The 24,479-nt window shown below is 54.3% G+C and overlaps 1 protein-coding gene and 1 long non-coding RNA gene across 2 annotated transcripts; one reads left to right on the top strand and one right to left on the bottom strand.

Annotated features, from left to right (window-relative positions):
* Positions 1-4,182: 4,182 nt before the first annotated feature.
* Positions 4,183-22,750, bottom strand: EVPL (envoplakin). Its single transcript, XM_084750105.1, has 22 exons — positions 22,527-22,750; positions 19,768-19,867; positions 19,196-19,350; positions 18,987-19,113; positions 18,207-18,332; positions 18,018-18,056; positions 17,735-17,896; positions 17,521-17,628; positions 17,313-17,408; positions 14,927-15,049; positions 14,440-14,586; positions 14,045-14,199; positions 13,836-13,933; positions 13,466-13,638; positions 11,817-11,995; positions 11,584-11,722; positions 11,282-11,475; positions 10,833-10,983; positions 9,403-9,486; positions 9,201-9,311; positions 8,984-9,076; positions 4,183-7,837 (listed from the first exon to the last, which is right to left on the bottom strand). Exons 1-22 carry the CDS (start codon positions 22,622-22,624, stop codon positions 4,391-4,393), a joined length of 6,105 nt encoding a protein of 2,034 aa, XP_084606231.1. The 5' UTR covers positions 22,625-22,750; the 3' UTR covers positions 4,183-4,390.
* Positions 7,823-10,048, top strand: LOC311579486. Its single transcript, XR_014773166.1, has 2 exons — positions 7,823-7,872; positions 9,857-10,048. It is a non-coding gene; the product is annotated as an uncharacterized lncRNA (long non-coding RNA).
* Positions 22,751-24,479: the final 1,729 nt, after the last annotated feature.

A 24,479-nucleotide genomic window follows, 5' to 3' on the forward strand; every position in this document is an offset into this window, starting at 1 on the left:
AGATTTTCCTGACTCTCTTAATATAATTACTGACTCTCAATATGCAGAAAGAGTTGTTTTGCATATAGAAACTGCTGAATTTATACCTGGTGACCCAGAATTGGCTTTGTTATTTATGGAATTGCAACAGGCCATCAGAAGTAGAAATTATCCCTGGTATATTACTCAGATTCAGTATCATACAGGATTACCAGGTCCATTGGCACAAGGAAATGAGGAAATTGACCAATTACTAATAAGAAATGTGTTAGAAGACTCAATTTTTCATGAAAAGCATCATATTAACAGTATAGGTTTTTTAAAAAGAGTTACTTGTTTATGTATTATTACATATACAGTGCTCTGCCTGCATGTACACCTGCAGGCCAGAAGAGGGCGCCAGATCACATTACAGATGGTTGTGAGCCACCATGTGGTTGCTGGGAACTGAACTCAGGACCTCTGGGAGAGCAGTCAGTGCTTTTATCCTCTGAGCCATCTCTCCAGCCCTTAACAGTAAAGGTTTAAAGAAAAATTTTCTCTATTGGCAACAAGCCGAAGACATAATTAAAAGGTATTCTACGTGTTCTTTGTATAAGCAAACTTCATTGTGGGCAAGAAGTAACCCTAGGAGTGCCAAAAGGAATGAAATCTGGCAGACAGATGTGTTTTATTTTGCAGAATTTGGAAAACAAAGGTACGTACATCATACCATTGATACACACTCGGGGTTTCTTTTTTTTTTTTTAAGATTTATTTACTTATTACTGTGCATACAGTGCTCTGCCTCCATGTACACCTGCAGGCCAGAAGAGGGCATCAGAACACGTTGTAGATGGTTGTGAGCCACCATGTGGGTGCTGGGATTTGAACTCAGGACCTCCGGAAGGGCAGACAGTGCCTTAACCTCTGAGCCATCTCTCCAGCCCCACACTCAGGGTTTCAATTGCCATCTGCTTTAAGTTCTGAAAAGGCCGATTGTGTAATTACTCACTTATTGGAAATAATGGCAGTTATGGGAATACCTGCACAAGTTAAGACTGACAATGTTGTTGCATATGTATCCAATAAGATGGAGAGTTTTTTGCATATTATAATATAAAGTACATTTCTGGTATACCACACAGTCCTACAAGAGAAGCAGTTGTAGAGCGAATCGTACCTTAAAAGATGTGCTTATTAAACAAAGAGCAAGTGTGAAGACCCATAGGGACAGATTAAATAATGCTTTGTTGACTTTAAATTTTCTTGGTTTGGTTTTTTGTTGTTGTTGTTGTTTTTTGTTTTTTTGTTTTTGTTTTTTTAAGACAGGGTTTCTCTGTGTAGCCTTGGCTGTCCTGGACTCACTCTGTAGACCAGGCTGGCCTCGAACTCACAGCGATCCGCCTGCCTCTGCCTCCCAAGTGCTAGGATTAAAGCCGTGCGCCACCACGCTCAGCTTAAATTTTCTTAATATTAGTTAAAAAGGAACAACAGCAGCTGAGAAACGGATGCAGTTAGCTTTTCCAGTGCCTGGCCAATATCTTATTTTTCTAAGGATACCCAAAAGATATTTTTACTCCCAGACAGCAAAAAGTAATTTTGATAACATAACGCCTCAATTCCCAATAGATAGGGTTGGGTGTCTTTGGTGGGTTACCAATGTTTGTTTTTGTCTGGGGGGTGGTGGTTATAAGTTAGTAAAGGTTACATCTAGGGATTTCTTTCTTTCTCCCCTTTATCCTTCTCTCTCTCTCTTTTCTTTTCTTTTTTTTTCTTTTTTTGAGACAGGGTCTTCCTGTGTTATCCTTGGCTGTCTTGGACTTGCTTTGTAGACCAAGTCGGCCTCAAATTCAGAGCAATCCACCTGCCTCTGCCTCCTCAGTGCTGGGATTAAAGGCGTGCGTCATCATGCCCAGCCCTTCTTTCTCTTTTCTTTTTATCCTATCTAGTGTTAGAGAAAAGGAGGGGAAAAGGGAACAATAAAAGGGGAGGACATATAACTATAGGATAAAAGGTAGATTATTGGATCTATTAGCAAAAAAGAAAAAATTGAATCTATTAGCCTCAAATATTTTACACTGGTATTGTAGATCAATAGAAATTAAAGATTTTGTTCAACTTTTACTTTACATATTGTACATATGCAACTCATTTTAAAATGTGATGTAAAGTTCTAGTCTTATGAGAGTTAACTACTGCAAACTATTCAGGATAATTGGAGATACAAGTTAGTAGTTAGTCACCTATAAATCTTTTTTTTTATATAAATGTGTAGTGTTCTGCCTGCATATGTGCCTATCTGCCAGAAGAGGGCGCCAGATCTCATTATAGATGATTGTGAGCCACCATGTGAACTCAGGACCTTTGGAAGAGCAACCAGAGGTCTTAACCTCTGAGCCATCTCTCCAGCCTCCTATAAATCTTATTTGTAGTCTTGTTAGATACTAGCTTAGTTAATTACAAAAGAAGCCTTAATTAGTTTCTTGTGTTTTCAAGGTTAAGTAGATAATGCATAGCTAAAAACAAGCAATGCTTGTCTATTTAGATACACTGAGATAGCTGTCAATCAATCCATAGACTTGGATAGGTGATTATGCACTATATATTAAATTGATGGTCTTCAAACACTTCAGAGATCTACAGAACATGGCACTTAATAATAAAGGGCTTTTCTGACAGAGACACATCTGCTCCTGGCAGCACCTCCAAGCTTCCGTGAAGATGAGGGCATCATAGACACAAGTGTGGCTGAGTAGCCACCGGACAGAGCACTGTTCTTATCTCTACTGCTGAGAGCAGACTGACTGTCCAAACTGTGACGAAGCAGGACACTGAGAAACTGGCTGTCCAGCTTTGCAGAGACTAGGTGGGCCTTCAAAATTTCTGCTTCTCAGAACAGTCTCAGATATTTTGGGCTGGCAGGCTGAAGACTGGATGCCCCAATGATAAGAGAAAAACCTGTGACTGTCCAGGCAGTCAACTCTCTCTGTCCTGCCTCTACTTTTGGAAGCTGCTTGCCTGCACTTGCTTTACATTAGATACTTCCTTAAGTCTCTGATGGGGTTGAAGACTAGGTAGCCACAATATTGCTATAAGCGTTAGTTTAAGGGCTAAAATCATGTTTAGAGGCCGATAAGTGTAAATTATAATAAAGTGATTTAGGAAAACTTTGGACACCATGATAAGAGTCGGGGTAGGACAGACAGTGGAATAATTTCTCCACGATGGTCAAATACAAATGGACTGATCCTCGTAAATATAACTTTTACTGGGTGATTCTCATAATTGTTTATTGTATATAGCTTACTTTTTAATAGAAAGGATATGTAGATGTGCACGTTTCTGTTTTGATTCCAAGTGCGGGATATGTAGTGGACTTAAGCATGGAGCAGGCTTGTGAGAGATCAGGTGATGTTCATCCACTAGAAGGTGAACCCCCTCATGCCGGGGCTTGGGTTTTTGCCAGCTGAAACACATCTTAGTACAGACCCTGAGAGGATATATATATATATATATATATATATATATATATATATGCCCCAAACAGGAGGAGGTGGGGCTTTTTGGGTCTTGGTGTTGTTTGGCTGTTCATTGCTCTACTTTGAGACGCTTCTAGAGAGAACCACTCCAGAGAATGCTTCGGGGCTCCAGGTTCTGGCTGCTGTTCCAGGTTCCAGCAGCAACTTTGGTTGAATTGCTGATCTTCTGAAATCCTGCTGACTATGCCAAGGTAATCGCTCCCAGGAACTGAGTTCAAAAAGGTCTACTTCTCCTGTTCCCATAAACCTCTTTTCTCTCCTATCTAGGGCAGGTGGGTTGGAAGGGAGGTATAAGCATTAAAGAACCTCAAAGTAGGTTTGGAAAAGGTCGAAGTCTACATTAAGTCATCACATCAAAGAAAAGCTGTTGGTGTCTTTCTGTGTGACAAATGGGAAATGTAACTTGTTCCTGAGTTTTCTGGTATCACTCTGCATATAGGGGACCCAGCTTGCCAACAAAGGGGAGATTGGCAAAGGGTTGGAGACAGTTCTGACAGGAACTGAGGGGCCAGGGGGTCTTCCATAGTCTTGTTCCATGACCACCTGTTTCTCAGGCAGGTGAGTTGGGCACACCCACTGCAAACAACACACACTTTGAGGAAAAATTTCCAAGTAATGCTGCTTCTGGGCTCACACCCTAGATAGACAGATCCTGCAACCCCAAATAAGAGCAAGACATAGCACCAAGATAACCCATTTATTAGAAGCATGGAATGGGGGGGGGGATGGAACAATGGAGCTAGCTCCTCAAGTTTGGGGACAGAGCCCAACACCACAAATGATTGAGTAGTAAGGGATGGGTGGCCAAAGGGAGGATCCACTGCCTGGGATTATGCTACTCCAGGGCAAGGGGCGCTCCAATCTTCCCTTCCTCTCTTCATAGCCCCCCATCAACGCACACAGGAGCGTGGCAGGGTCGGGGAGGCTGCGCGGTAGCAGCGATAGCCTTCCAGCACGGCTGGGAGGAGCAGGAGACCACTTAGGGGGTCTTTGCGGCAGCGCACCATGGCCTCCTTGTAGCTCAGCCGCTCCTTGGTGATGGGGTCTGTCAAATCCTTCTCATAGCCGGATTCATCCTGCAGGAGCTGGCCCAGATCTTCGCTGATCATCCCGCAGAGTACAGCCTGAGGAACGGGGATGCGTCCGGTCCTCTTGGGGTCGATGAGGCCCCCGGTCAGGTGCTGCACCAGCAGATGGGGAAGCACGCTTTCCTGGGTCATCCAGCCCTTCTGGATCGCCTCACCCACGGAGAGCCTCTTCTTGGTGACTGGGTCCTCAATGCCAGTGAAAGCCTTCTGAGCGTTGAGCAGCCGTTGCGTGGAGGTGTTCTCAATGAGTCCCCGCTCCATCGCCTTGTGCACGGAGTATCGTTCTCGGCTGAGAAGGTCCACAATGCCCCCTGTGGCTGCCTGGGCCTCCAGCAGCTTCTGCCCGGTGATGGGGTCCAGCATGTTCTTGGTCACAGCTGCCTTGATGCTGCACTTGTTGTCTGTGGTTGTGTCGTAAATCCCAGCGATGGGGAAGCTATCATCAGAGAGCCCAAAAGCGGAGAGGTCTGGGGAGGAGAAACTGGTACTCTGGGGGCCCGGGGAGCAGTGTGGGGACTTAGAGATGATGGACCCGATGGAGAGTGAGGAACTGGGTTTGGTCTCCCCTGCCACAAGCAGGGCAAACTCGGAGATGGGGAGGCGGCCATCCTTGTACCTGTGGTATTCTTCTTTAGAGATGCGACGGCAGCGGAGGGCAGCCTCAATGGAGTACTGCGTCCCGCTCTTGCGGTCCAAGAGCACAGACTCCTCCCCGCAGGGGCTGGAGGTGGTGACTTCTTCCCAGTCACACTCAAGCTCCTGCAACTGGAGGTACTGGCCTCTGTCAATGATACCCCTCTTGTAGGCCTCGTAAGGAGACATGTCATTCCCGGTCTCCGGTTCCAAGATGCAGATCTTGGTGGAAAGGTTGGTCTCCCGCGTCTGGGTTTCCTGGCTGAGCTCTTCCCGGCTTACCCTGGTGTGCAGGTCCCTGAGGGTCCTCTCCTTCTCGTAGATCTTGTCCTTTTCCTCAAGAATGGCTGCCTCGAGCTTCGAGAGGGCCTGGCTACGCTGGGCTGCCTTCTGGCGCTCGCTCTCCGTCTTCTGGCTAAGTAGCCTCCCTTCCTCTTGTAGCTGCTGCGCTTTCTGCTGCTTCTGCCTCTCCAGCTCTCGCAGCTCTCGCTGCATCCGCCCGCAGTCCTGGCTCGCCTGCTCCCGGGCCGCCTTGAGCTCAGTTTCTTCCCGGGACCAGGACCTCCTCAGAGCCTCAGCCCGGTCAATCCGCTCCTGCAAGCTCCGGACCTCTTCCTCCAGACCCTGGCGGGCTGCGCGCTCCCGATGAAGGGTCTCCCACACTCGGGCCCTCTCACCCTCCAGCGCTGGGTCCTTCTCCACCCTGATCACTTCCTTGTAGATGGTCTTCTCCTGTGATTTTGTTTTCTGAAGGAGGTCGACCTGGACCTGCAGGCCCTTGCACTCCCGGTGCAGCTCCGTCGCCCGGCTCTTCTCCTGATCCAGCTCTCTCCTCAGGGCCTCGGTAGACCTCTCCAGATCTGGGTCCTTTTCCAACTGGACCACTTCCTCCATGATGATCTTCTCCTGCAGGGCAGGAGGCCGCTTCTCCAGCTCCTGGATCTTCAGCGTCAGCTGCCGCAGCTCCCTCTCAACAGCCAGCTTCTTGCCGCGGTCCTCCTCGAAGCTGAGCGTGGCCTCCGCCTCCACCACAGCGGCAGTCAGCTGCCGCACCTCCAGCTCCAGCTGCCGCCGCCGCCTCATCTCCTCATCCAGGCTCCGGCTCAGCCGCCTGTGCTCCTCGTGAAGCTTTGGGTCCTTCTGCGTGACCACCACCTCCTGCACTACAACCTGCTCCTCGGGCCGCCGCCTCTCCAGCAGCAGGAACTTGTTTTGCAGCTCGTAGACAGCGTCCTCAGCTGCTCTCCTCTTCTGGACGGCCTCCCGCACCTCCTGCCGGAGCCTGTCGGCCTCTTTCTCCAGCACCGCGTCCTTTTCACGCCGCACGACTTCTTTGCTCACCATCTTGGTCTCCACCTTGGACCGCTCCCTTTTCCACTCATCGCGTTCTCCGCGCAGCCTGATGAGCTGCTCCTGGCAGCGCCCGTTGGTGTTGACCAGCTCGTTGAGCTGAGCCTTGAGCCGGTCAACCTCGCGGAGCACCTCCGGGTTCTTCTCGTGCCTCACCACCTCCTGAGTCACCTCCTTGTACTCCACCATGGGCTTCTGAGCCCGCAGGACCTCCAGCTCCGGCAGCAGCCTCTCCACCTCCTGCTCCACGCTGCCCCGCTTGCCACCTGTCTCCTGCAGCTGCGCCTGGAGCCGGGCGATCTCGCGCTCGGTCTCAGGGTGCACCTGGAAGATCTCATGGACGCGCTCCTGCAGCTGCACTTTGGGCGGCTGCTTTTCCGCCACCCTGTACTTGGCCTGCAGGTCCTGCAGTTCCCTGGCCAGCGCGGCGTTCTTGTCCTTCTCCTCCTCCAATAGGCTTCTCAGCCTGGAGGCTTCCTTAAGAAGGCCAGGGTCCTGCTCCACTGTCTTCACCTCCTTCACAATGACCTTGGGCTCCACGGAGCGGATCACCTGCTCCAGGTCTCTGATGCGAGCCTGGATCTTGGTGACCGCCTCCGTCGCCCCCTTCCTCCGGGCAGCAGCCTCCTCGATCTGCAGCCGTAGAGTCTGGGTCGCCTTCACCATTTCCAAATCCTTCTCCACCTTAACCACCTCCTTCACCACCACCTTCTCCTTCACGCTCATCTCCTTCCGCTCCAGGACCAGCAGTTCGTCCTTCAGCTCTTCCAGCCGGCCAGCGAGGACAGTGTTCTCCTCACGCAGCCGTTGCGTCTCACTGTGGAGCTGGGTGGCCTGGCCGTCCAGGCCAGGGTCCCTCTCGATTTGGGTGACCTCTTTGGTCAGCAGGTGAGGCTGCATGGCCGTCCTCTTGCCCTCCAAGTGGACGACCTTTTGGGCCACCACCTCCAGCTCGGCCTGTAGGTGGGCCCGCCTCTTGCCCTCCTCCTCCACCTGGGATGCCACCTGAACCACATCACGCTCTAGCTGGGGGTCCCGGTAGAACTCCACCACCTCCTTCTCCTCCAGCCTCGCCACGGGCTGCTGGGTCCTCAGCTGAAGCAGCTGCTGCCTCTGTGCTTCCAGCTCCTGCTGTACCTCAGCCACCCGCTTCCTCTCTTCCTCCAGCTGGGTCTTCAGGACCTCTGGCTCCGTCCCTGGGTGGGCCAGGCTCCCAGATCCCTGTCTTGCACTGTGGATGGCTTGGATGTCCTCAGTAAGCTCCTTCTGCAGTGACAGAAAAGAGAGAAGACAGTCCTGAGGTGAGTGGAGAAAAGATTGGAGCCCCAGTGTTCTGTACCCCAGCCCTGAGGTCAGAGGTCCCTCCCTGCTTTCTAAGACTTCCTGGTAGATCCTAGGCAATGGAGCTGAAGACATGGGGTGCTTGGACACAGGATTTTTTTTTTTCCTTTAAAGATTTATTTATTTATTTTATATACAGTGTTCTTGCCTGCAAACCAGAAGAGGGCACCAGATCTCATTATAGATGGTTGTGAGCTACCATGTGGTTGCTGGGAATTGAATTCAGGACCTTTGGAAGAGCAGCCAGTGCTCTTAACCACTAAGCCATCTCTCTAGACCAATTTTGTTTTTGGTTTTGGTTTTTGGTTTGTTTTTTCAAAACAGAGTTTCTCTGGGTAGCCTTGGCTGTCCTAGACTCACTTTGTAGAGCAGGCTGGCCTTGAACTCACAGTGATCCACCTGCCTCTGCCTCCCAAGTGCTGAGATTAAAGGCGTGCATCACCACACCCGGCTTGGATACAGGATTTTGAGGGGCTCAGTTAGGTGCTATTAGGGTACAAGGCTGGAGCCAGGCCAAATCTGCAGCAGATAGTGTGCACAGGACCCTGCCAAGTGCCCCACCTCCCCACTCTTGGGCCCAACCTCCTCCAATAGATGCTAAAATGTGGCTCATTAAAGCTGGCAAGCCACAGGCTGGAGAGGTGGCTCAGAGGTTAAGAGTACTAACTGCTCCTCCAGAGGTCCTGAGTTCAATTCCCAGCAACCACATGGTGGCTCACAGCCATCTATAATGTAATCTGATGCCTTCTTCTCGCATGCAGGTATACATGCATGCAGCCAGAGCACATTATATGTAATAATAAATAAATCTTTAAAAAATAAAACAAAAAGCTGGCAAGCCATAGAGAGCACCTGGCTTCTGCTTTACTAGCAATGGAGACCTAGATGGCCTGTGGCCAGTGTGACTGGGTCCTGAGGCTGATGGCTATGGAGCATGCGGTTCTTGGCTCTCTGGGGCTAGAGGACATGTCCCCACCAGGGGCTAAGGCTGCAGGGGAGAAAGGATGACAACCTGGCCAACACCAGGCCAGGTTGGCTGCTGTGGCCACAGGGTGGGCACCGCCTCTGTACCTTCTCCAGCATCTTCTTAGCAAACTCCAGCTGGCGCAGCTGCTGTTGCTCCGCTGCGGCAACCTCAGTGTAAGCCTTCGTGAGGTTCTTCTCCTGGGGGGGGGCATGGAGGGGTGAGACGCAGAGTGAGGAGGAGAGGACAGCAGCGTCAACTCCAGCCTGAGGAGCTGCAGAGCTGGTGCCAAAAGACCCCAAGCCCCACTGGGACCCGCCTCACCTGAGCCTGGCTGGTCTCCAGCAGGGAAACCACCCGGAGTCTCTTAGGGGCTGACACCGCCAGGGTGGGCTCCAAGGAGCAGCGGTAGGCATCCCCTTGCAGCTTGTAGTCCTAACAGGGACAAAAGTCACTCAGAGTCTGACAGGGGGAGGGAAGGAGGCTGGTGAGATGAGAGAAAGAGAAGTTAAAGTCAAATACCCACCTGAAGAGTTTCCTGCAGGTCCCGGGTGAGGCGGCACAACGCGGCCCGGTCCTGCTCACGCCCCAGGATTTCTTGCATCAGCCTCTGCCAAGGAGTGGAAAGCAAGAGTCACAGGGGCTGGGAAAGGCCCCTCTCCCCCAGCTGGTACCCCCAGGGTTACAGTCAGCCAGCACACAGGTAAAGGCGACCCAGGGCTGCCCGCCTTCTCCGACGCCCTCCTCTTGGCCCTAGAATCCTGTGTTGGCCCAGTGGCTCTTGCACTTCAGCTCTGGTGTCATTAGGCCACAGATATGATATGCTGGACCCAACTCTCCAGTGAGGCTCTGCAACCTTGGGGGGCACCACCAGAGAAGGGACACTGTGGACAAGCTTCCAGGGACCAGGATATCAGGCTCTGGAGACCACCGCTCATCCAGTCATTCTGAAGTCTGGGTGTGACCTTTGCTTCATTTAGGATCAGAACCAGGAAGAAGGAAGGGAAGAGGAGGAGGAGGAGGAGGATGGAGGAAGAGGAAGAAAAAGGCGGCTGCACTGGGTGGTGGTGGCTCAGAGGCAGGTTGAAGGCCAGCCTGGTCTACAGAGTGTGTTCCAGGACAGCCAGGGCTACACAGAGAAACCCTATCTCGAAAAACCAAGGGGAGGGGGGGGGAGAAAAAAGTACCACATGCTCTAAGAATTTCAATATCATTTTTCTGGAAAGGGCCCTGCCCGCCTGACCGCACTCCCCCCCCTTTGGCCTTTTGCCCTGGTTCCTCAGAGGCATCCATGGAAAACTTTCAAACTATCTAAGGGGGACCCTCTTCACCCAGTGCTCCCAGTGTTGTAGTGTGAAGCCCAGATTCCTCCCTGTGCTTAGAAGAACCTGCATGGTCTGTCCCGCCCTCATAGCCCCACTCCTTGCCTTTTGAATGGACTGTTCCTCCTCTACCTGACTCCCGACCTTTTTTCTTAGGTCACTTGCCCTCACTCCCATAAGTGTCCACTAGGGGGTGCTCACATCAAGCTGGCAGCGTGACTCTAAAAGTGTTTTTATCAGCCACAGGCCTGAGATGGACTTCCCCAGCAGGTGGAGTACCTGATGGAGTGAGTCTGTACCCTCAGCTCCTGGCTTAGCACTGACAGCCTGGGCAAGGATGAGGAAGAGGAACCAGGAGCGGCTGGAAAGTGGCTGTGAGCAAGCTGTGGGGGCAGGAAGGGCCAAGCCCACCGAACCCTAAGCCCCACCCCCACCCCGGTCTGTGCTATGGACCCTCTTGCTTTTGAGCGTTGGCCTCATGGATACAAACAGCTGTCCCTGCTGGGGAGGTGGTTGGAAAAGAAACGGTTAGCTAGAGAGCCCAGTTTTAGGCCAGGCTCTGACTCAGGCAATCCCTCTAGGCACCCCCCCCCCGCTGTCCCCCCTCCTGCCTTCTGTAGCCCCAGCCCCTCACCTTCTGCGCTTGCAGCTTGTAGGCAATCTGGCTGGGCCCATCGCTGGGTTGCACGTGGTGGTGGGGCAGCTGCTCCAGCCAGGAGCTCAGGCTGTCCCTGCTATTCCTGAACTGCTGGTAGGTGAGGCTGGCATCTTGTAGTAGCTTCTCCCTGCCGGAGGACAAGGTCCCATACAGCAGTGAGAGCTGACCTCCAGGCACGGGTCCAGCGTGGGGGGTGGGGGAGGAGGGTATGCACAGAGGAGGCCAGTGGATGCCTCCTCCATTTTGAGACAGAGCGGAAGGCCTAAGTGACAGGCCAACACAATGGACAGTGTCTCCCTAGCACAGATAAGGGAGGGAATTAAGTATAGTTACCGTCTCATTTTGCGGGCAAGGAAATAGCCTCAGAGAGGTTAAGACACTAGCTCATCGGCAGCAGTGCCTGGGCTCCCCTTCGATCCACTCACCTCAAGTCCAGCTGGTCCCCCACAGCGTGGTAGCGGTCGGTGAGGGCGCGCACCTGGCGCTGCTGGCGTGGCAGGTCCTGGCAGAACTCTTGGAAATTGTTCTGCAGTGCACTGCACGCATGCTCAGTGGCCTTCAGCTGGCGGTGCAGCCCCAGCACACAGGCCTGTTGGTGGAGGAGCTCCTTCCGCTGGCGCTGTGGGGAAAGGCGGAGTGAAGGAGCATGCTCTCCAGGCTCCTCAGGACACCCAGACCACTCCTTACCCGACCCAGCCCCCACCAGCAAGCTGCCACTTAGCCACACCTGCAGCTCGCTGACCCTCTCCTGCAGTGCCCCAGAGCCTTCAGGGATAGGGCCCTCCTGTGCCAGGGTGACCTCAAAGCCTTGGATGACCCTGTCTGCCTCCTGGATCTGCTGCTCCAGACCCAGAGCAGCCTTGGCTCTGCAGTGAGGAAGTGACAGTCAGATACCTCAGTCATTAACCGCCGATGCCCCCCCCCCCGCCGCCCCCCCATGGCCCTCTCCTGAGCACTCACTTCTCCCCATAGAGGTGGCACAGACTTTGCACGTCGTTATACTTATTCTTGACATTGTTGAGGACCACGGGCAGCTGCAGGGCAGCTGGGCCCACAGGCTTAGTGGACAGAAATGCCTCACACTCCTGCTGGGCTGCCTCCTTCTCAGCTCCCAGGCTCTGAAGGTGCTGTGCTGTGCCCTGGGTCAGGGGTGGAGCAGGCAAAGAACACAGTCAGGGGTCTCTAGGTTACCTCCCCCTATGTCCGTGAAGGCATGGTACAAGTTTGGGGCCAGGCCTGCCGCCTCTTCTCCCCAAGTGGGTAGCCTAGTACAACCCCCACCCTACCCCCAGTCTCTCTCTCTCTCTCTCTCCTTTTCTTTCTCTCTCTCTCTCTTTTTTTCCCCCTGAGACAGGGTTTCTCTGTGTAGCCTTGGCTGTCCTGGACTTGCTTTGTAGACCAGGCTGGCCTTGAACTCACAGAGATTTGCCTGCCTCTGCCTCCCAAGTGCTGGGATTAAAGGCGTGCGCCACCATGCCTGGATGACACCTCACCCTTGTCACCCCCACCCCCCGAGTCTCTTCATCAGTAGAATGATGGATTGTGGGATGAAATGAGATCCTATTGCTTAGCAACAAGGACCAGGCAATTAGTGGCCTGTGCTCGGTACCGTCACTCTCTTGCTCCCCGTCAGGCCTGCCAGCTTGCTGTTCAGGCTGAGCCGACAGAGCCCTGGCTGATGGGGTGGTACTGCCTTCTGTCTCTTGAGGCAAAGTCAGCCCTCAGCCAGCCTCAGGTATCCTGTACCCATGATGTCCCATCTGTGAGACCCTCCCCCTGTGCCAGAGCATCCTCATGGAGCTCCTGCCCTTGGGAAGCCCCTCCCCTCCTCCCTGGCCAGGCTAAGCTGCTGCCTCCCACCCCACCGTCCACACTGCACGGTAGATAGACCAGAGCAGGTTATACAACATTGTAAGTGAACATGATTCACATTTTAAAAAACCAAACACTAATGGTATGTTATATTTGAACAGAAACCGGTTTGGAAGGCTAACTAGCATGCTTGGGCTTCTGCCCAGGGTGCCGTCAGGCTGCTGGGTCCATGTGTCAGAGGATGCGGTCATCACTGACTGACAATGACAGTGTTTCTATCCCTCCAGGTAGGCTTTCCCTATAGTGCTGAGAAGTCTAGCCCTATGGGATATCCAGGCTCCCTTGCTCTTCCCATGACCCTCATTAGAAAAACTTCCAAGGCTGAGCAGTGGTGGCACACACCTTTAATCCCAGCACTCGGGAGGCAGAGGCAGGCGGATCGCTGTGAGTTCGAGGCCAGTCTGGTCTACAAAGTGAGTCCAGGATAGCCAAGGCTACACAGAGAAACCTTGTCTCGGAAAAAAGAAAAAGAAAAAAAAGAAAAACTTCCATGTGGGGTCTCTACTCTGGCCCAGGAATTGTCACATTTTCACCCTCAGGATGCCCAAAGGATGTGGGTACCTCCCCAGAGGTGAGAAAATCAAAGCTCAGAAAAGGGACTTGTCCGCGTTGACGGAGCCTGTCCGTGGAAAAACCAGGATGGGAACCCGGTTTTCTGAGTCCATGGCCCCAGGCGTGTGTGCACCCTCAGGACAGGGCCCTTTCTTGTCCTGAGGCTCTTAAGGCTGCTCACTGACCTCATGGCTGTGGATGCGGTCCTCTAGGTCTTTCAGTGGAGAAGGGCGGGTCAGTGGTGTCCGAGCCCAGGTCAGCACCTGCCTCTCTATCTGTCCCAGATCCCCAGCCAGGTGGGTCATCTGTGTCAGGAGCTTTTCAGCCTGTGGGTTATCTGGAGCTGAGCCTGCTGGGGCTGGGGGCAGAAGCGCTAGTGAGGGTCCAGGCCTACCTTATGTCTGCTTGAAATGGGCCCTCCCTGTGTGCCTGCAGGTTGTGGAGGAGCTGGAGGATGTGCAGGGGCTAACTGAGGAAAGGAGGGTCCTGGAGATGGAGTAGTGCCTACCCATCGTGGCCCTCCCATTGGTCCCCTCCCTGGCCATCCTCTGGTACCCTGCTGGCCAGGCTGTAAAGGCTCTGCAACAGTGGCCTTAAGGCGGCTCTTCTCTGCAGACAGTTTCTGCTTCAGGGTCTGCAGCTCCATGGCTAGCCTGGAAGAGGAGATGAGAGAAAGGTGTCTGTCTCCCTGTCCAGCCCCAGCACCCACTGCCTCAGAGGAAAGCATTGGCCTTGGTGCCTGTGGGCATCCTGGGGTGAACCACCTGGAAACTTTGGCTACAGCTTCGGGGTCCGGTGCTGGGATGTGGAGGCAGGCAGCGGGGGCGCTTTTGGTCTCTCCACCAGGGCCCTGAATCACCCACGTGTATTGGTCAGCATTGTCCTTGAGTGTGTACCGCTCTCCCCGAAGCAACTGAACCTGAGGGGTAGATGGGATTACGTGGGGTCAAGGGTAGAGGCCTGGAGAGGTGGGGGGGGGGGTGGGGGGTGGGGGGGAGGCACAGCTGGTTAGGAGGGACAGGGACGCGTGGAGACAGCAGCTGGAACCAGGCTGGAGAAGAGGGGGGAGGGGGGAGGGTAAGGACAAAGATAGGTCAGAGGTGGGACAGATTGGAGAGGGGGTGGGGCCGGGGCAGGGGGGAAGGTAGCGCTTCCGTACTTCTCCTGAGTCCCAGTCACAGATGCTGACCACCTGCACGGGCTGCTTGGGTGGGTTCCTACGCTGTGGCAGTGGGGCCACTTCCCGGCTTCGCTGCTGCAGCTCCCCCAAAACCCTCTCCGCCATGGCCAGCTGCTTCTCCTCTCCCTGTTGGGGACCCAGGCAGCAAGAGCTCAGGCTAGGCTGCAATGGAAGCTACTCGTCCCCTTTCCATCTCCTGAGAGGGGCGTGGCCTTCGTGGCGTGGGAGGAGTCTAAGTCAGACTGATGGGTGGATGGAGGGAAAGGATGCTGGCTAGTCCCATAGGGGCCTCCAGAGTGGAGGAAGCTCGGCCAGGCTTCTCCCGGCACATTACAGATAGCATACAGAAGTGTAGGAGGGCCAGGGCTTCTGCTGGAGCGGCCCCTTCGCCTGGGGTTTTGGGGCTGCACCCAGGATCTCTTTTCTGGGGAGAAAGCTCCGTGATGGCCCCCTGGGGCTGACTGACCTCCAGCTGTAGCAGGAGTTCCATCGAGGAGCAGGAGTCCCCAGTGCCAAGGCCGTACTTGGTGTCCATGTTGGAGCTGAGCTTTGCCAGGGTCTGGCTGACTGAGTCCGCCTCTTCCTGGAACTAAGGTCACTGGGTGGTCAAGGGCAGAGCCAGAGGCCACCCACCACCCCCTGACCCCGCAACACAGCTGGGCCCCCAGCCAGGCTACACTCACACCAGGACAAAATTCAAGCCAGGCTAAACCCAGGCTACATGCAAACCATCAAAGCAAAACAGAAAGAGATTAAATCTCAACCAGCTAAACAAAAGACCAACTACATCTCTCCAGGCAGTGGGAGCTTTTAAAAAGACAGTGTCCGTAAATGGGACATTTTTGGCTCCCTGTAAACAGCTTTTAGTGTGTCATAAGGCAATATGCTGGGTTTTGTACTCGGGGGTCTGGTGCCTGCCAGTCAAATCTTCTACTATTGAGCTACACCCCTAGCTTAATTTCATCTTTTTTGAGATAGGGTCTCACTAAGTAGCCCAGGCTAGCCTCAAGCTTGCCATCCTCCCGCTTTCTGCTCCCTGAGCACTAGGATATATATGTGCTCTTTCAGCCATGGCTGCCATGCTAGACCCAGTCTGTTATTTTTTTTATTGTTGGTTTTCTGAGATGAGGTCTTACTATGTAGTCTTGGTTGGCTTTGAACTTGCTAGGTAGACCAGGCTGTCCTTGAGAGCTTGTCCCCCTAACACTGGCCTCCCTCCCCAGGGACCTGCACTCACGTGCATATATTCACAGAAGACACACACACGTACGTGCACATAGTTCAAAGCAAAAATTTTCAAAAAGGAAAAAGTAACTCAGGGGCAGGAGATAGAGCCTGGCTTGGAGAGAGGCCCTTAGTTCAAGTCTCAGCACCACCTTAAAAAGGTGGCACAGGGCTGGAGAGGTGGCTCAGTGGTTACGAGCACTGCCTGCTCTTCCAGGGGTCCTGAGTTCAACTCCCAGCACCCACATGGTGGCTCACAACCATCTATAATGTGATCTGATGCCCTCTTCTACAGATAAAGGTGGCACGTGTCTTAATGTCAGCACTGAGGAGGATCAGAAGTTCATGGTCATCCTCAGCTATATAGTGGGTTTGAAGTCAGTTTGGGTTATATGAAATTCTGTATCAAAATTAAATTAAAAAATTAGAAAGTAAGCTCACCAGGGAGTGTAGTGGGAGTTTTGGTTTCTTTAAAAACTCAGTTATGAAGGCTAGAGAGATGGCTCAGAGGTTACGAGCACTAACTGCTCTTCCAGATGTCCTGAGGTGGCTCACAAGCATCTATAATGTGATATGATGCCCTCTTCTGGCCTGCGGCTGTAACACAGGCAGAGCACTGTATACATAATAAATAAAATAAATCTTTTGGAGTTTGTTTTTTGTTTTTTCCAGATAGGGTTTCTCTATGTTATCTTGACCGTCCTGAACTCGCTTTGTAAAATAAATAATTCTTAAAAAAAAAAAAAGTCAGGCAGTAGTGGCATGCACCTTTAATCCCAGCACTTGGGAGGCAGGCAGGTTGCTGTGAGTTCAAGGCCAGCCTCGTCTACAAAGTGAGTCCAGGACAGTCAAGGCTACACAAAGAAACCCTGTCTCCGAAAAACTAGAGGGGGAGTGGCGGGCAGCGAGGAGTAGGTGGGAGAAGAAAGACGACTTACTGGATAGCCTGACGACTGAGGTTGCTACTGCCCCAAGGATCTTGACAACCTGAGAAGCCGGAACTAAGGCTAAAGATTTCTACGTATCCTGTCCCTTCTAACCTTCCTTCTCTCCTACCTAGGGTTGGGGGTTGGAAAGGAGGCAGAGACGTTAAGGAGCACAAAATAGTTTAAAAACTAGCGCCTAGGCCGGGTGTGGTGGTGCACGCCTTTAATCCCAGTACTTGGGAGGCAGGCGCATCGCTGTGGGTTCGAGGCCAGCCTGGTCTACAAAGCGAGTCTAGGACAGCCAAGGCTACACAGAGAAACCCTGTCTCAAAAAACAAAAAAACCGGGCTGGAGAGATGACTCAGAGGTTAAGGGTACTGACTGCTCTTTCAGAGGCCCTGAGTTCAATTCCCAGCAACCACACGTGGCTCACACCATCTATAATGAGTCTGGTGCCCTCTTCTGACGTCAGGTGTACATGCAGGCAAAACATTGTGTACATCATAAATAAATAAATTAAAAAAAAAAAAAAACCTAGCGCCTACCAGGGGTGAAATGACCACACTGAGAACTCTTTGATATTTTTGCCCCATGGGGACCTAGGTACCACACCACAGCTCCTGGTGGTCTTGTCCTCCTTGAACCCCACCTGCAGCCACTACCCAGCCCCCCCCCCCCCCCCCGCCCCAGCCCCAGGCTCACCCTCCGGTAACATTCCACGTGCTCCAGCTGGCTCTCCTGGCAGATGCAAAGGTTTAGGAAATTCTGCCACTCCATCTTGAGGGCCTCCTGGTGGACCTGGAGCACAGGGGGATGAGCGTTGGAATCTTGCCCTACCCACCAGCCCTCCATCCTGCTTGGGGAGCACAAGGTAGGGATTGGGGGGGGGCATGGGCGGGGGCCTCCACACCTGGATAGGCCCTATGGCTGGGTGCCCAAGCTCCATCATGCGATCTGCGTCATCTTCCAGCTGGTTTATACTGTGCTCCTGGGCGAGCAGTTCATGCTGCTTGAAGTGCTAGGAAAGAATGAAGTGAGGACAGCCCTGAGCAATAAGACACACACGCACACACACGCACACACACGCAAGCCCACCCCTGCTGTCCGGGCCTGTCCTCACAAACCTCATACTCCCGCCTCACACCAGTAGGGTCAGGCATGAGGTCACTCCAATCCTGCTGCAGGATGCGGCCTTGTTGGTCTGCCAGAGCGCTCAGCTGCCGCGTGCAACCCTGCAGGTGTGTGTACAAGCTGCCCAGACTCTGCCGGCGCCACGATGCCGCCTTCTACGCTCGGGAGAGAAGAATGGGACCAAGAGGTGGCCTCAGCAACGGTGACCCCAGAAAGGGTCGAGCCACAGAGGTCCCACCAACGGCAGTACCCAGTCCCAGCCGTCCTCTGGCTCACCAGGAGGTCGCGGTATTGGTTCCTGATGGTGGCTGCATCCTGCCTCAACCAAGGCGAGAAACGGGGCCAGTGAGAAGCAGAATGTTGTGTGATTCCCCTCCCCCACATATGGGCCACTCCCAACCAACATCTCTCCCTGGAAGGCCAATGATCGGGGACCCACACCAGCCTGGACAGGGGTACACTCACCGGTCCCACCAGGGTCCGCAGCTGCTGCCCGTAAGCCTCGATTTCCCTCTGCAGGATGTTGTGTTCGGCCACCTGCTGTTCCAGCTCTGCCATCCCAGGCCCATACTGGCCCTCACAGACCAGCTTCTGCAAAGGAGCCAGGTCCTCAGTCCTTCCAGGAAAGCCTGGGTCCTACAGCCCAGAGAACCCTTCCCACTCCACCCCCACGGCCACCTGTGCCCTCTCCACCGCAGGAGAAGCTGGTCATAGAGGCAAAGAGTGGACAGGCCAGATAAGCAGCCTGGGTGAATGGCAGCTGTTGCCCGTAGCTGGGACAGACATGCCATTCTCATGTGGCCGTCAGGACCAAGGCCCCGACTCCCACTGGCTCTTGGGATTCAGGCCTCCCACTATACTCTTACGTTATCTGTTGCCAGAGCCTCGGCAGCTGCTGCCTGGACATGTGCAGCAGACCCAGGACCCGCCCCTCCCCCACGGTGCCCGGTAGTCAGCACAAAGCATCAAATAACTGCTCAGCAGCTTGGCTTGTACACTGTCCATCCTATCCCGGGCCTCCAACGGGAGCCTTTGTGCCTTCCTGGAAGGTCCCCACGTCTACACTGTGACCCAGCCAAGTCCTTCCATCTCTTAGTGCCTTCTGCAGGAGGCCTCCATCCGGGGTCCCTGCGCTGTCCCTGGGTTCAAAGACAAAGCCCCGCTAGGCTCCATTCTGTCTTGCTCTCTGACTGCACGGGGTGTGGCTCTGAGCGTTTTGAGGATGTGTTGGGGGGGGGCCCTGACCTGTTTCTGCTCCAACACACGCCCCCAGTCGACCCTGGGTCCCACATCCGGCGGCAGCACCATCCTCTCATACAGGGCGCGGTATTCTGCACACTCCTGGGTCACCCGGTCATGCAGCTGCTTGATGCTGCCAAGTGGGAGCCACCAGGTCAGAGCTGGGCTGGGTCTGGGAACCCCCACACCTCCATTGTGAGCCCCAGCTCGCTCACTCTTTCTCAATCTCCTCGGCCTGTGGGTGTTTGAGCCTCCGAGCCTTGTCTACATCCAGGAAAAGGTCTTTGAGGAGAACCTCAGCCTCCTTCAGGTTGCGGCCAGCCTCCTGCTGGTGCTGCAAAGCTTGGTTCTGTTCGCCGTTCTGCCGGTCCTGCCGTAAGATGTGAAACCCACGTGCGGGGCTCCCCCATGTTCTTTCTGACCTGCCCCCACTGCACTGACCACCCCACCCCACTCCACCCCACCCCCGGGCCTGGGACTGGTTATACCAGCCCACCTTGGGGACCACTAAGCAGAGGGCTAAGGCATCCGTGTGGTACGTGGCCACCTAGATCAGACAGCAAAAGGTCCCTCTAAAGCGGGGTGGGGGTGGGGTGGGGTGGGGCAGGGGGCACAAGGAAGCAGAAGGCTGCCTGAGCCCTCCCTGTGGCTGGAGTGGGCTGGGGACAGTCGAGGACTAGGCTGTCTATCTCTTCCCAGAAGGCCATCTGAGGACTTGCAGGCATTGACTCTGTGGCTCCCTGTGCCCCCCCATCCACCACCTCACCCCCTGTGGTAGGGTTCTTACTTGCTGCAGCCTCTTCTGAGTCTCCAAAATGTCCCTCTCCACCTGGTCAGCGTTGGCTTGCATGCGGGAGATGAGCAGAGCCAGTTCCTGGGTCGCAGCCCTGATGGACAATCACGGACGGAGGATAAGACCATGGGAAGGCCCCCCCCATGCCTGCCGTGTGGGGCCTCCTCTGCCCCCCCCTAGGGAAGAGCCCAGCCCTGGATGGCGGGTGAGGGTACTGTCCCCTGCACAGGGTTTGCAAAGGGAGAGGCCAGGGCTGTGTGCTGCCACAAAGAAAGCCTGAACACCTCAAGTAGTCCAATCCGACCTACCTCCTGGGGTGGAGGTAGGTGGCCCAGGGAGACAGCCTGGTTGGCTTCAGGAGAAGCAGTTGTTTTTAGTTTTTATTATTTAATTTAATTTAATTTTTGGTTTTTGACACAGAGTTTCTCTGTGTAGCCTTGGCTATCCTAGACTCATTTTGTAGACCAGGCTAGCCTCGAACTCACAGTGATCCACCTGCCTCTGCCTCCTGAGTGCTGAGATTAAAGCCGTATGCCACCATACCCGGCTAATTTTTTTAATTTAATTTTTTTGAGACACATCCAGATTTGCTTCATTTCCTTCCTTCCTTGCTTCCTTCCTTTCTTTCTACCTTAAAACCCCAAATAGCAGCATGGTGGTGGTGGCGCACCCCTTTAATTCCAGCATTAGGGAGGGCAGAGGCTGGTGGATCTCTGTGAGTCTGAGGCCAGCCTGGTCTACAGAGCTACTTCTGGGACAGCCAGGGCTACACAGAGAAACCCTGTCTCAAAACAAAACAAAAACCCCACAAACAACAACAAGAATCCACAACCAAGTCTTATTATATAGCCCAGGCTAGCCTGGAACTCACTATGCTGCCCAGGCTAGCCTGGAACTCACTATGCTGCCCAGGCTAGCCTGGAACTCACTATGCTGCCCAGGCTAGCCTGGAACTCACTATGCTGCCCAGGCTAGCCTGGAACTCACTATGCTGCCCAGGCTAGCCTGGAACTCACTATGCTGCCCAGGCTAGCCTGGAACTCACTATGCTGCCCAGGCTAGCCTGGAACTCACTATGCTGCCTAGGCTGGCTTTCCAAGTTCTAGAAGTGCTGGTGTGAGCACCATGCCTGCCTAAAATGGGGTTTTAGTATCTTCAGCAACAGGCTTTGTTTTGCTTTCATGGGACAGGATCTCACTATGTACCCTTGGCTACCCCGAACTCACTATGTAGACCAGGCTAGCCTTAAATTCATAGAGATACCCTGCCTGAGACTCTGAGTGTCACTATGCCTGGCCTGCAACACAAAGGTCTCATAAGCATTTGAAGAATTGAGCCGTTGGAAGCAGCAGGTTCGGGGCCTCACACTCATGCCCCCCGGTACATATTATTTTATTTTTAATGTGTACAGATGTTTTACCTACATGTGTGTCTGTGTGCCATGTGTATGCCTGGTGCCAGTGGACACCTGACAATGATGCCTTGGACTTGCAGATGTGAAGGCTGGGCGTCGAACCGAGGTCCTCTGGAAGAGCAGCCAGGGCTCTTGACCCCTGAGCCATTTCCAGCCCCATGTTTTTGGTTTGATGAGACGGGATCTTCCTGTGTAGCCCTAGCTGGCCTAGCCTCCAACTCACAGATCCGCGTATGTCTGTCTCCTGGGTGCTCATGTTAAAGGCAACATGTTAATTTTTATTGTACTGATGTGAGCACCTTGAGGGGCGGTGGAACGTCACTGCTTCGCTGGCAAGGCATCTCCTAGAACAGTCCTAGCACCTCGATAGAGAAGAGCTGAGTGAGCAGACACCCCTGAAGGGAACAGGGGACCCTCAGCGGGACCTTTGAGTGGAACTACAGGAGATAGGAACTCAAAGCCAGGAGGCTTCTGGGACTCCAGGGAGAGCCCAGCCTCAGCTTGGGCCTCTTGGCTGAGATGCTTCCTCCGGGAAGTGTGCACCCCACCCTGGGCTGGGCTCAGGGCCTCAGGGGGACAGGTTACTCCAGTGAGAGTCTTAACGGCTGTCTTTCCTGTTGGCCCAGATGCCCAGCCACTAGGTTGGCACCCTGATCCCTATCGAGGTAATGGGTACCTGGATGACAGTCCTTCATCTGTGCTCTTATCTTGACACCTCTGCACCCCAACACCTGACTCCAGGAGGGCTGCTACCTCCTCCTTCAGAGAGCTTGAGGCCAGTGAGTGGGAAGAGCATGGCCGAGGCTCCGTAGAGAGCTACAAACCAGAACATGGTACCACCCCCCCACCCCCTATGAAAAAGGCCTCCTGACTCTTCAAGGAGACAGCAAAGATCCAGAGTTGGAGCCTGGGGGAAAGTTGTGTGTTAGGTAGGGTGTCATCCAGCCCAGAAATCCTTCTCTTGAGTCTCTCTCACTCCTGCCCACCGGGCACCCATGCTCCAAGAGTTATCCAATCCGAGTGACCCCTCAGGATTGAGTGGCAAGCACGGAGCCGCATTCTGCTGTGCCCAGTTACCCTGTCCAGCACCTCTGAAAGGCCACCCCTCCGCCTGTGGCCCCCCCGCAGCCCGCCTCAGGAGAATGGGAGTGGTGGTAGGCTACCCACGGTTGCTCAACCTGGGCCAGAGGCCAGAGAGAGTCCTCCCTTGGGCCATTGGCCTCAGGACACCAAATGCCAGAACTGGCCTCCCAGCTGCTGCCAACAGGTAGTAAAGAACACACCTGGGCCCTGCACCACCCTGATCCCAGCACCACTACCCACCCACGGCCCGGCTCACCGATTGTGCTTGTTGGGGGATCCCTTGGGGGACCCCTTGGCTGGGGATCCCTTGGGGGACCCCTTCCCCTGGGAGCCTTTGCTCAGCCCCTTGAACATGGTGGTGAAGCAGGTGCCGGCTCAGGCTGGGCTCTCCTGGGAGGAGGGCGGGAAGGCGACGGGCGTCTTCTCTGGCTACTAGCCGCGCTCTGGCGAGGTAAGGCGGCGGTCGGGGAAGACAGTTTCTGGGAGGCCCCTCCCTGCAGGTGCGGTGTCTCCACCAGGCCCGGCCCGCGCATGCCCCGGCGCCCCGCCCCGACAGCTCCTGCACAACCAGTCTGGGAGGAGAGGGTACAGCCCAGGGGCGGGGCGCCCCCGCGACTCCCACGGAGGTTTGGACTTGTTACACCCACACACCGAGCTAAGAGAGCAGCGATCACACCCAGGTGGGGAAACGGCTGGGCGGGAGAAAGACAGACAGACCAAAGCACATACGCCGGCCCTGGCTCAACAGGTTGGCTGGAGTTGCGTTGCACAGGGGTCCGCTATCAACTGCCCCCCCCCCTATAGCTGGGCCTTCCAGGAGAGGTGGGGCCTCCGGGGGGCCTTGCTCTGTCTCCCACGGGACAGCTGGGAGACATTTATACCAGGCAGCTAACTTTTTCCTTTTAAATCTGAGACAGGCTCTTGCTATGTGCCCCAATTGGCAATCAACCTTCCCGCCTCGGCCTCCTGAGTGCTGTCATTTCAGTGTGAGCCACCATAACTGCTCGCACCTGAGAATTTTAAAAGGCGCGTGCTACCCAGCCGGTTCCCCATGCACGGACAGGACCCTCAGAAGACTCTCGGGCTAGCTTAGGAGAGGCCACGCCTTCCCTGGTCGCTACCGAACCAGATCAGCCCTGCAGCTAAGCCTGAATAGAGGTCGCTGGAAAGTCCACTGCACCCTGCTTGTTCCTCCGTCCGGTTTCCTGGTAGAAAAGCCCCCGAGAAGCCCTAGTGGGTCCTACTAAGTCAGACTGGGTGTCTGATGATCACGGTGATTTCCTGGCTTTCCCCTCACATCTAGTGCCAGGTGAACTATTTCCAGCAGGGCCTCAGGGCAACCGAAGGGGCCCAACCACCTTTTGGCTGCATCTTACCAAGCTACTGAATTTGACCACTGAACTAGAGAGGAGATTCTGTTTTCTGCTCTGGAAAGAGGTTGATAATGGCAATGGAGAAGGGCAGGGTGGGCTCGGGGTGGGTGGGTGGGGATGGGGGGTGGGTAGGGGGAAAGGGGTGTTGTGGGGTGAACAAGGCCACAGGAGGCCCTGCCGAGATCAAACAGCTACAGAAAACAAGGTGGCCTCTGCTCCAGGCACAGCATGATTAAGTGAGATGCTAGCCACCCAGCCTTCACCCCAGCCCTCCTCCGCTATAGTCCCTGTGATAATTTCCTTCCAAACACCCTGCAATCAGGAGCTTCTCACAAGGGGCTATTTAAGTGACTGCATGGCCGGGAGGTCAGCACTAACCACCACCTTCCCCTCACCGCTCCCGCACAGCCTTCTTTACCTTTGAGCCAGGGCCCTTCCCAGGAGGAAGTGGCCGTGGGAGGTCGGGTGGGGTGGTGGAAGGTACCCAGAGGGCACCTGGCCTGTGCCCCAGAGCCTCAGTCCTCTTCACAAGTAGCCCCCCCCCCCCAGGCTGTATTTGAGCACTGTGTTGGGGGGGGGGGCCCACGCATGCTCCAAGGCTCAAGGGCTGATTGACTCACTGCAAGAAAAACAAGTGCTGACTTCCTGGTGTGACTGCCCACTGTCCGATCAAATCAAATCAACTCCCAGCTAAGGACCGGCCATCAGTGGGCAGGAAGACTCCAAGGGCTGGGGAGCCAACCCGTCTCAGCAGGGGGTTCCTACTCAGGTGGCAGTGACATGGTGCCAAGAATAAATCACTGGAGAGAGCCTGACTCTGTTCCTGTCTCTATCGA

Source organism: Acomys minous (assembly GCF_964271855.1).
Source record: "Acomys minous genome assembly, chromosome: 12".
Classification (NCBI taxonomy): Eukaryota; Metazoa; Chordata; class Mammalia; order Rodentia; family Muridae; genus Acomys; species Acomys minous.

Coding starts and splice junctions, on each gene's coding strand:
- EVPL (XM_084750105.1), bottom strand. CDS start 22,624: ATGTTCAAGGGGCTGAGCAAAGGCTCCCAGGGGAAGGGGTCCCCCAAG. Junction 11,996..13,465: donor ACCGCATCCACAGCCATGAG/GTCAGTGAGCAG, acceptor CCCCTGACCCAG/GGCACAGCACAGCACCTTCA. Junction 10,984..11,281: donor GGGGACCAGCTGGACTTGAG/GTGAGTGGATCG, acceptor GTCCTCCGGCAG/GGAGAAGCTACTACAAGATG.